This window comes from Rhea americana, unplaced genomic scaffold (genome assembly GCF_003343005.1).
Source record: "Rhea americana isolate MKP2758 unplaced genomic scaffold, rheAme1 scaffold_477, whole genome shotgun sequence".
In the NCBI taxonomy this organism is placed as follows: domain Eukaryota; kingdom Metazoa; phylum Chordata; class Aves; order Rheiformes; family Rheidae; genus Rhea; species Rhea americana.
In genome coordinates this window covers 154,654-166,688 of record NW_028186620.1, presented here as the reverse complement: position 1 = coordinate 166,688, position 12,035 = coordinate 154,654, and the positions used below count along the sequence as shown (strand labels likewise).

The 12,035-nt window shown below is 50.3% G+C and overlaps 1 protein-coding gene across 10 annotated transcripts in view; it reads right to left on the bottom strand.

Moving 5' to 3' along the window:
• CELF5 (CUGBP Elav-like family member 5) overlaps positions 1–12,035 on the bottom strand; it is a 51,640-nt gene that overhangs the window by 30,049 nt on the left and 9,556 nt on the right. For 9 of the 10 annotated variants that reach the window (XM_085316634.1, XM_085316636.1, XM_085316637.1 and 6 more), the window contains exon 2: positions 2,879–2,961. The exons of the other annotated variant lie outside the window; for it this stretch is intronic. In XM_085316634.1, coding sequence (XP_085172760.1) covers positions 2,879–2,961 — 83 coding nt within the window. The remainder of the gene's footprint in view (positions 1–2,878; positions 2,962–12,035) is intronic. 10 annotated transcript variants of the gene reach the window in all.

Below are 12,035 nucleotides of genomic sequence, written 5' to 3'. Positions count from 1 at the left end.
AAAGAGAATCCTGCCTTCCTCATCACACAGGGAATTTCCTAGAGAAAAAGTGAATGTGATGAAGTGATATATTGATAGCATGAAGATGCACATCTTCAAGTAAAACACAGCTCATCTCTCTCCTAATCCTGAAACCTAAGAACAGCACATAGTTCATTAACCAGCTGAAGACTACCATGCTTGAAAGCATGTGGCAGCAGACACTCCTTCCTGTTCCCAAGCAGTTTCCTATGCCTCCCTAAACATAAGAAGCCTTTAGATCACCCAATTTCAGATAAATGTGCTTTGCATTGCTTATTTAAACACAACCCGATGCAAATTCTAAATGCAGGAGTACAAATGATAGAGAACAGTGAAACATACAACAGACATCAATGTAGAATGGCAGCAAAATAGCCTTTATCTGCCAAGCCTCACACCAGTAACCTCTGATGGTCTCTCTAGAGGTACTAGAGAGGGATGTGTCTGTCTCCTCTCTACTGTGGTGCAGCGCTGCATCCATTGATACTTCTCCTACACCCTGCAACTTGCTCTTAGGGACTCTGTCAACTCTGCCCCCCTGGACCAATGCACATGGAAGATTACATTGCTTTATCCCAAAAGGTTAACCTTTTCCCTCACAGAAAATTACGTCAAATCATATTTAAGTACCTAGTTACTTGCATTCCTCACCTGCTGCCCTGAGATAACCCAGAACATCCATAGCTGGTAACAGTAAAGATTCCATTAAGTCATAACTAAAACATGAGCAATTTCCTGCCCTCGAATGCCAACAAAGACCTGCACACAAAGGGAGTGCAGGTAAACCAATACGGCAAAGGGCATGCATGGGAAGGTCATGAAGGGTGGTGAGGGAGGTTGTCTGGACGTGGATGGTTAAATGGGAAATGTTATGATTATGAATTCCTGACTCTTCTCCAGACACCTCTGGTCTACAGTAATTAGCTTGCTGCCCTGAGCGCTCCTGGCCTCCTGTGAGCTTCTGTCTACAAGTACCCAACTCCTCTGCCTGCTCTCCTACAAGTGAATCCTTCCAGCATGCATGATGAGGTGCTCAGCACAGCAAGGACCCCATCCATGGGTCAAAGGCTCTTGCACAATACTGCAAGAGATTGGCAGCAACTCAAACCTCCTCTCAGCTCAACAGCAGGTCCCAGGGAGGTAGGAGGCTTCTCTGCAACAAGAGGGCTGATCCGCAGCACCTAGCTCCTGGGATCCTCCAGCGCTTTGCTCCCAGCTCCAGCCATGGAGTACTGTGTCCTGTTCTGGGCTCCCCAGTACAAGAGAGACATGGAGCTACTGGAGAGAGTCCAGCACAGGGCTACAAAGATGATCAGAGGACTGGAGCATCTCCCCTATAAGGAAAGACTGTGAGAGCTAGGACTGTTTATCCTGGAGAAGACAAGACTGAGAGGGGATCTTATCAATGTCTACAAATACCTTAAGGGGGGGTGCCAAGAGAATGGGGACCAACTCTTTTCAGTGGTGTCATGCAACAGGACAAGAAGCAATGGGCACAAACTAAAACACAGAAAGTTCCACCTGAATTTGAGGAAGAACTTCTTTACTGTGAGAGTGACATAGCACTGGAACAGGTTGCACAGAGAGGTTGTGGAGTCTCCTTCTCTGGAGACAGTCAAAATCTGCCTGGGTACAATCCTGTCTAACATGCTCTAAGTGACCCTGCTTGAGCAGGGGAGTTGGACTAGATGATCTCCAGAGGCCCCTTCCAACCTCAACCATTCTGTGATTCCTGGGGGAGGGAAAGAGGATGTGGAGGACCAAGGGATGGCCACAGCTGGCTCAGCACCCTAGTCTCATCTATATAACCCATTTCTCTTCAGACGACGGGACGCACCAAGGGCACTCCTTTTCTGAGAAGCTGGTCCAACTCAGAAACAACACTAAAAATCATTTTGGGTCCTGCACAGAATCACTGAGCAGAGTTGCAGGCACCTGGCAGAGCTAACACAGACAAGAAACTGATGCACCAGGAAGTTCTGCACATCTGGAGGAAAAGAGTCGGGTACCTCATACTGCTTGTTACCACCTTTCGAGTGTGCGGTGAAGCCACATCTCAAGTACTGTGTCCAGTTCTGGGCTCCCGAGTACAAGAGAGACATGGAGCTACTGGAGGGAGTCCAGCATAGGGCTACAAATTAGCCCGGAGAAGAGAAGATTCAGGGGAGATCTTATCAATGTCTATAAGTACCTGAAGGGAGGGTGTCAAGGGGACAGGACTAAACTCTTTTCAGTTGTCCCATGCGACAGGACAAGAGGCAATGGGCACAAACTAAAACACAGAAAGTTCTGCCTGAATATGAGGAAGAATTTCTTCACTGTGAGAGTGGCAGAGCACTGGAGCAGGTTGCCCAGAGAGGTTGTGGAGTCTCCTTCTCTGGAGATAGTTAAAACCTTCCTGCATGCAATCCTGTCTAACATGCTCTAGGTGACCCTGCTGAGCAGGGAGGTTGGACTAGATCTCCAGGGGTCTTTTCCAACCTTACCTACTCTGTGATTATGTGACCACTGCGCAGGCTGGGCCCACACACTTCACCAAGGCACCCCAGCTCCCTAGTGACAGGAGCAGATTGCTGGAGAGGCCATGTCACACCACAGAGGCCAGGGAGCAACACAGAAACTGATTTGGCTGAAGTAACACAGGATAGCCTTGGTAGGATGACGAGAAGAGCAGCACCTCTGCGAGAAGCAGGTCTCTGCTTTGGCCCTACACCTCTGTTCTAATCCCCAAATCACTCTCCTCTTTCACAAACAGGAAAATTAATCTCAGTCAGTGCTCCACCAGCTCTCCCTCCCCCAACAAGGCCCATTTGCCAGCCTGTGGCATGAGCTGCAGACACAATTCACTGCGACTTACCCCTGGCAAAGTCTTTTGTTCATGCAGTGCCGTCTGTGCTTTAATAGCAGAGTCTCTGGCACAGTAGGTGAGGAATGCACAACCTGTGACGGATACAGAAAGCGCCAAGTTAGACACGCAACTGCAGACGAACACCAACCCCATGTTACTACACCGTTAGTAACAGCATGTGCCCCAAGTACATGAACTACATATGCTGGCCTGTTCCAGCAGACCTTTGTCCCAAGCCTTCTGCTCAGATACAGAGGAAACATCCACCAAAGCCCTTGTATGAGACCTGACTTATTATCATTATTTTAGTTAGCATCTTTGTAAATTGCCTGTAAAGACAAAACAGAACAAAACAAAAAGAGAAAAGACTTGCTAATTAAAGGTGTAAATGTTATGAAATCTGGGTGTGTTGCAAACTCTAGGGAAGAAGACAAAGAAACATCATCAAGGGAGTTGTAGGCCCCATCCAAAGTCTGTTGAAGTCATGGAAGGGGGTCCCAGTTAATGAACTAAGTTTGAAACAGGCATTGAGCAAGGTAAGAGAGAGTACAAGAGCAAACTGCAGGCCAACGTTGCCTGTGGAAAAACAGTGCAAAACACAGAGATCAGAGGAAATTGCAGGGACCACTGGGATCAGTGATGACAAAAAAAATAAGGAAGAAGAAAAGCTCTGGGATTTTAGGCTGATAAAGAAGCCCCTTGATCCAGACTCACGGAATCAAGAAAGCTACAGAAAGAGTGGTCTGGTTTTCTGTGCCACATGCACACCCCTACAATGTGCATGAATACACACAAGCATACGCCTGCATGACAAGGGAAGTTCAGAGAACAAAGCACGACGCAGTCAGCAAGGCTGACTGAGAAAGCAAGCTGAAAAACACAAGGAAAAGGCCATACCCTGATGTTCTTGGTCAAGATTTCAGTCAACCTCTTAGCCTAAAACTGGAGCTATGAGAAGAAGGGAGGAATTGTAGCCCCCCCCCCAACCTAAGGAGGAAGAAGGATCAGCTTTGAGTGCTCTGACGCTAAGAATAACCAAATGAAACCGAGCAAAGGAAAAATTTGGCTAGTTATCAAAAAACATTTCCTAGCAGAGAGATTTATTAGACTGTGGCATGATCTCCCAAGGGAAGTGCTGGGAGCTCCATCAGTTGAGTTGTTGCAGATGAAACTGGGCAAGGCATTGGAGAATAGACACAGACATGAGAATGTCTCTGACCCTCTCACTCGCCCCCCCCTCCCCACTATTCCCTGTGGCATTTCACATCCTAAGCAAAGGCAGGACACGTCCCTTCAGCTTGTTAGTGAATGGTAGTGCAGCTGTCACTGCGCTGGGCTGCAGATGTGCGGCTATGGCCCAAGTGGAAGCTTTTGTACCCCCACCTTCTTGTGCCTGGCTCAGGCTGCTCCCTAGCTGTTTCAGCTCCCCATAGCTACAGAGGGGGCTGCAAGGCAGGGCCTGTTTGGGTTGCTCCCCCTGCCCTGGAGCGGTTCATGGTGTGCCACATTTACAGCCCACACAAAGCCAGCTGCCCAGAACAACCCCGATCCAGGGCTGCACAATTACACTGGCCTTCTTCCATCCCAACTCCAGGGATTTGCTGCAGCTAAGTAAAACATCTCTGGCCTTGTAGATCCTGCTAAAAAGAAACACTCCAGTAACACACACACATTAGCCATCTTTAATAAGTAATTTAAAGCTCCTTTTTGCCCAGGTTTTGAACCGAGAATGTCGTACCAGAGGCAAGCAGAGGATCATGAGTTAATTTAACAAATGTAGCGGATCCAGGAAACATGCAGGCCTTTTTTTCCTGTGGCAAAGGCAGCTCTGTAATGGAGAAAGCACCCTTTTGCTTTCCCTCTTCTCCTCTCAGACTGCTGTGATATCAAGTACAGGGCAAAGCCTGAAAAGCACCCATGTGAAGACTTGGAGGTCTGACCACCAATGTCCCAAACATGGATGTTCCCCTGGATCCCACCTGCTGCAGCAGTCTGTAGCTTTGTAGGGCAGATACAAGTCACACAAGATCAATTCTAATATCCTCAGCGTGAGAGTCACCAGGGGAAATTCTAAAGTCAGGACCTGGAAATATGCAATTTATTCCATTGAGAGTTTCAGTACACTGGTACCAAGTGCTTCATGCATGTGCAATGAAGACACCATCCTTGTCTCAGGAGAATTTGCCAACAAATCAGAGAAGACCAAGGGTGGGAGATTAATGGCTTTACATGAGGCTATCTGCAGAGTTAAGGGCTCAGTCCCCATCACTGCATCACAGCCTCAGTGCTCAGTAACATTCCAGCTGTGGTAATGTGCACTGGCAATCTCAAAAACTTCAGCTCATGGGAGTACAAGGACTAAAATGAGTGCTGGACAAAGGTACACCATTTAGGGGAGAAAAAGGAGAGATGTTCCTTGCACAGGGATGGAGAATTACTCTGCAAGGTACTGTCACCATGCCAGAGCCGGGATTCGTACAGCACAGCAACACCTGCACCCACTGGCACCAATCCTGAAAGTGCGATGAACAGTCTCCCCCAGCACCTGCCAGCCCTTCTCTGCCTGCCCCAATGCTGCCCAGCCTCCGTGGCCCCAGGGCCATGGGTGATGAAGGCTTTCAGCAGCCGTGGCCTGGCCTTGGCTCACTCAACCCCTCCCTATGCAGCATGGTGGGGTTTGCTCAGCAGCTTGTTCCAGCTCCCTGCTCCTGGAGCTCAGGGTGGTATCCAGCAGCTTCCAGTGACCCACAGCTGAAGGGTGCAGCAGGCACAGCACAGGCACAGCACAGTCTGCCTGTCTGCTGCTCCCTCCCTGAGCGCCCCAGCACAGTGTATGCTGGGCACACAAGATCTGACCCAGCAAGGACTACAGCTGTGCTCCCTTCTTGCAGTGTTGTGGCACGATAGGGCTTCTGCTCCACTGCAGATGCCAGGCCACCAGGCTCCCAGCCCTTTGCAGGAAGAGCCGGCCACAGCAGCATGAGAAGGCTGGGGGCACACAGCTGTGCCAGGGTCACCCAGGGCTCTTGCCAGCAATGGAGCGACCGCAGCTCCCAGCTCTGTGGCTGAAGAGGGACAGTGCAGCCACAGCTTCCAGAGAAAAGCACTTAAACCAACAGCCATAAGGATTAAATTCTTGCTGGCCATCGGCAGGTGTGGCACATGGCTCCCATGGCCCCGACTCTCACATCTTCCATACTGTCATCAGCCTCCCACCCCCCCTGGAGCCAGCAGGGCATAAGGAAGGATCCTGATTCACTGCAGCAGACATTTTGTTTTCACTTCCCCTGTGTGAGACTGATTTGAGGAGTCTCTCTTCAAAAAGCAGCAGCTCCCTGCTGCAGGGCTGGGTAGAAGCAGGTGCTGCAGGAGGCCCGAGGCCATCCTGGCATGCTCATCCCACTCAGCTGCACGTGATGGCCTTTCACACTCTAACTTTTCCACAGAAGGTGGTTTCCCTCTAGCCATCCCCGTCCCAAATGCCCCAGTCCCAGCCTCTGCAGGGCTGCTACTGCGTTGTGCTTTGTAGCCCAAATCTTCCTGGGTTAGGACCAGTTCCTATATTTAACTTTGGGTAAAGGATACTCTAAAAAGCTACAATAAAATGTTTTCTAAGTTTGTTTGCAATCCAATCAGCTCTCTGGTAATTCTATTTGCAGGAAACAGCAAGCCAGCCCTCCCAAGCAGAGGACTATAGAGACCAAGGGTCACTGGGAGTTTTGCCAATAGCTGTGACAGGAGCAGAATTGTGCCCAGCTAGCAGGGTGAGGGACACTTCAGCCTGGAGGATTTTCAGTATTCAGCAGCATTTGGCCCTGTAGCAGGAGACTTCATCCCCATCATAGTCACCCACTCACCAATAGCCTCCACATTAGGCTGCCCACATACATAGGCCTGTTCCTAACCCTGTCACACCTGGGAAGCTCATTCCTGCCTCCTGAACAGAGGAGTCCGAGAGGCTGCGCTGGCTGTGGCAAGGAGCAGGCTGAAGAGCTCAGCTGTGTCCTTTGGAAAACACAATGACCACCCCTCCCAGCCAGGTGTTTTGAGGGTAGGATGCAGCAGTCAATTCTCTTTGCTCTAGTCAGAAATACAAAAAGGGATGCTGCAGGAACACTATACTCCAAGCCGAATTATGGAAATAAATATTTGTGAAAAGGATCCTCCTCCCTGAAGAGGCATTATTTCTTGCAAACTAACTCATGAACTGCTCCTCGGGACACAGCAAGGAAGCAGATCACTGCCCCCTGCCCCAGCCTTTGCCCCAGTGTCTGAAGCCTACAGAAGGACCAGGAAAGCCACACACCCTAGCTTGGACTAGTGGCCACCATGTGCAGGACCCTGGTACCACATCTTCATTTTTTTCAGGCTTTGAAAACTGTGAGCCTGACATAAGTGCCTGGGAAGGCAGAGGAGAGCTTCCCTCTCTCCAGCACCCTGCTCCATGGAGTGTCAATGTGCACAGGGCTGCAAAAAGGCCTGTGTCACCCACGTGAGGTCTTCTCACTGACATTTCCCACTCTAGTTAACAGCAAACTCAGGGGGACAGGTTTATGCCACTCTGGACACTTCTAGCACCGAGCCCATGAAGCCTGCTGAGATGCGAGATGTAGTGTTAGAAGTGCCCAGGGCTCTTAGGAGCCTTGCCACCAATGTCCTCCAATGTGTGGATGCTGGAGAGAGCAGTAGTGACAGCAGGGGCTACCTTGGCGTCTGAAACTGGGAAATTGCCCCCTACCTGGCCTACTGCGCTGGCCGTAATGGTGCAGACATGGCCATCGTGCCCAAGCCCCACAGCAAGGAAGCAGCCATGCGCAATAACCTTGGCACGGTCAGCAAGGTACCCAGCCTTTCCTGAACACAGCCTAGACCAGCACCAGGAGAGGACACAGCCTGTCGCTCCAGCACCTGCTGCCTTAGAAATGACCGGCAGCTTGACCAATCCCCCATGACTGGGCCAAGTGCTGGCTCATAGTGGGGCCAAGGGGACCTATTGCTGGCACACAGCAGTGCATGACATTGACCAAGACTCTGCTGCCTGCAAGAAGAGGGGGAGCAGAGAGCGCCTGGGTGCTGCCAGCTAGTTTCCCCCCCCCCCCCCAGGAGCAGGAACTGTCCCACAGGACTCCTAAAGATAAAGGCTTTTGGAAGAGCTACTGCCAGGCAATGCCTTTCCCACCCTCCCAGAAGCCAAATACAGGGTAATCAGCTGAAAATTTTAGGCTAGGCTGTCAGCACCCTTCAAAATGAGGAGATGGCACATTGCTATCACACACTGAGACCTCACAGCAAGAGTGTTCACTAATGACAGTGCTTCATTTTGCCGTCCTCTGGCATCTGCCCTCTCAGCTCCTCTGTGCATGTGACCATCCATATTTAGTTCATTAAACATCGCAAAAAGATAAGCAAAGAGGAGGGATGGACTTCACCAGTTTCTGGCCTGTAGAGGCTTGTTTGCCAGCTTGCAGCACAGGAAAGTTCAGAGAAGACAGCAAAAACAGCCAGAAGACGGGATGCCAGAGGAGTTGAACACTGCAGGAGATGGCACAAAAGCTGGCAGGGTACCCACAGACAATCCCCCAAACTGTTCACCTCACTACAGCTCCCCCCAAAGACCTCGTAGGTCTTCCCTAGTTGCCTGCCTAGAAATATCTCTATCACATATCCAAAACTGAAAGTGTTTTCTGTCCCATGAATTACAGTTTCCAATCCGAGACCATGGTGCACATGGGTGTCAGGCCCCCAGAGCAGAGTGATGTGGCACCTGCAAACAATCACTTGCGCTTTGGTCACTTTGGAGGCTGTGTGGTTGGCCTGGCTGCTGCTCCTCAAGAAATGCTTGGGCTTTGGGTGTCCTCAAACCATTACCTGCCCATCTCCTGCCTGCCAGCCCTAGGATTGTTTCCTGATCCCTGTAAACAAAACCCAGCCCCTTTCCATTGGCAAGACCCATTGGCATTGCAGCAAGACAACAATTTCCTGTGCCTGATCCCCCCCCCCCCCCCCCCCCCCCGCAACCCACACATTGACTCTGGAATTTACAGTCCCCTCGGATCCTAAACATTACTCCTGACATTCAGCAGTCTAAAGCTTGAATAAGACCATCAGCCTGCAGATGACAGGGGTCTCTGGATAAAACTTAGCATTAGAGATCTCCTCAAAGGCTTCAGCAGGGCAAACAGGGTGTCAGTGGGGAGCTTATCTACAAACCTGCAGAAGCTGAGTCAAAACGCAGCTGCAAAGAGGCAACGTAGGATGGGGTTGTTACTGTCTCCCTGCCCTTTGGAAAAGCCATCCACCATCCACCTGTCTACACATTGTGTACATCTTCACACAGCCCCTGACATAGTTGTTCCTGCCCCTGACAGTCCCCTGCAGCTCAATTCTGCATCTCAGAGTCTCTTCACTTATCCTCCCATGGGCATTGCTAGGAAATTTACCCAGGATGGATGCCAACGCTCTTGGAGAAACCGCCTTTTGCCTGATCCCAGAACCCAAGGCCAAAGACTTCCACTTGATCCTCTCCCTGCTCAGTCTCCCCCAACCCATTCCCAAAGCTTGTTCAAATACCCCTCTCCTGTTTCTTCCCACGAAAATACCAGTTTTAGGAAAAATACTTCCATTAACACGCAAACCTACCTATGATTAACATAAATAGAAAAACTGCCTCATGAATAACATTAGGGGGCTGGAACAGTATCAACCATCAGTGAGCCGCAAATAATCAAGCACTTAAAAAAACACAAAACAAAAAACAAACAAAAAAACCCACATAATGGTGTTCATGTTTCTACCATGCCTGTGACACCCTCCTCTCTCTGCGGTGAATTTGTGGGTTCCCAGCAATCAAGCAGAACAGCCCATGGGGGCTAACTAGCTCTTGGTCCCTGTAGCCCACCTTGCATCTGCCCACCATGGCAGGTCCTCTCCACTCCCCCTTCCTCCCTGAGGCCAAAGGCAGCTGTTCAGCTCCCTGCATCAAGCTGCAAGAGATTGTTCGAGAAGCCAGCACTACTGGTAAAGCCCAGCACATCCTCTTGCAATCTCTCTTCCCCATTTTGTGGAAGTAAGGAAAAAGAGGATGGAAGTGGTATGTGAGCTGTCAGCTGGATCTCACTATGGATCAGGGAATGTGGGGAGACAAAACTGAATCTGCTCTTACAGCAGCCCCAGAAAGATGATTCCTATACGCTGCAGAGATGGGTGAATAATTACTTGGCTTTGCCAAAGCCTCCCACTAATCAGGTGTCCATGAAACCCTGGACAGTTCCCCTGACTGTGCTTTCCACCTGCCACGGGTTCCGCCACAGGGCTCAGCCATGCAAGCCCTCTGGCATCCTCCAGCCCTGTGGAGGCCAACAGCTGCAGTGGCTCCCCCCAGATTAGCCTTTTCATGGGGTGCAGGACTCAGCTCTTGTGGGAGCAAGCATACGAGGCAGCTGGACCCACTGAGGTGGCCAGGAAAGGCAGAGGTCAGGGCTGGCTGCTAACGCATTCTCTGCACGCTCATCCCCTCCATGGCCTTGTTCAGAAATGCATAATGTCCAGTTCCAAAACAAGCTGAAGGACTGTAAGTAACTCAAGCCATAAGACAAGGAATCCCAATCTTTCCATTTACAAAAAAACAGGGAGGCCAGAAGAAATCAAAGGTGTGAAAATAACTGTACAGTAGCCACCAGAATAACTTGCACATGACTGGCTGTCTCTGGAAAGAACATAGCACCAACAACCCCTAATCAACATCTGCTCAAAAATGTCAAAACCAAAGGGATACATTCATTTTGCTACCTGAATCCTGCATTTCACAGCAAGTTAACGTCACACATATCTGGCTAATACCAGTGCTGCCCCCTCTGATTTCCATATCTGAGCGGCAAATCCATGGAATCTGACCTCCAACCACAGATACAGCCTATATTTAACACGTCAACTGCAATGAAATGTGCCCTTGCTTCTTGCCTGGGGGCCATTCTCCTCTCCCTAGATTTCAAACCTGGCAGCTCTCTGTCAGATTGTAAGAGGTTTGGACTCAGACCCGCGCACACGTAGACATCCAAGTACACAATGGTTTGGTTCTGAAACCCAAGACAAACATACTTTTTTGGCTAGATTCAAACCATCCTGACTCCCATAGCCTTCAATGAGGAACTGTTTCCTTTTAAATTAGGGTTACATTTGGCCTTTTGTTTGGAAATAAATCCATTCTTCTGCTGTCCCTTCTCTTGGTTTAGTCTGGAAATGTTGGACTTGCCATAGCATTCACAGGGTTTTTAAAGTTTTCTCCTAAATCTGAAACTAGAGGTGTCAGGGATGAAGGCAACTCCCACTCCCTCCTGTGTGCACCGCCATGTGACCTCATCACAAATCATTCTGGACACAGAGGGCCAGGCTGAGCACTGAGAGCTTTAAAGGTATTTACTGTAGGTTCCCTACAGGCTTGCTCTACGTGTTCCAGGAAGGGGTGCTCAGCTCACTGTCTCAGATCTCACAGCAAATGTGAATTCCCACCCATTGCAGGAGTAGTGGTGATCATCATTATAAGATCCTAGCCTTAAACACCTGCTGGGGCAGGGCTCTGACTGCTTTGCAGAAGGGAGCAGACACTCAGAACACGTCAGCTTTCCAAGCCACAGCTTTCAAATACAACAACAAATGTAGCCAAACAAGCCTTCTCAAACTTTTTAGTATCCCCTTAAGGCCCTTCAGTAATCAGGGGCTCAAGAAGGCTCTTTATCTATCTATCCTGAATGCCATTGGAAATAGCAGATCTGCATAACAAAGAATACAAGCTGCAAATTTTAAAACTATACCGTTATATTCCAGCCTAGGAAGAGGTCTGAGACCACAGGGAAGGTTGCTGGTCTCTGACTGAGGGCTCCCATTCCAGTCTCTGCAATGAGCTGCCATGGTCTCAGTGCGCTCCGAGCTGCACGTTGATGCCTTTGTCAAATGCCGTGCAACGGCGCGCCCGGCCAGGCCGCGGCGCAGAGCGGGAGTGCGGGGCGCCGGCCGGGCACGTCGGGGCGCCGGCAGGTGGTAGCACAGCCGGCCTGGGGGCTTGCGGCGGCCAGCGGAGCCAATCCCCGCCCGAAAGAGCAGGGGGAGCGGACCCAGTCTGAGGGAGCGGAAGGGGGGCGCGGACCCAGCCCGCCCGGCGGGCCCTGCT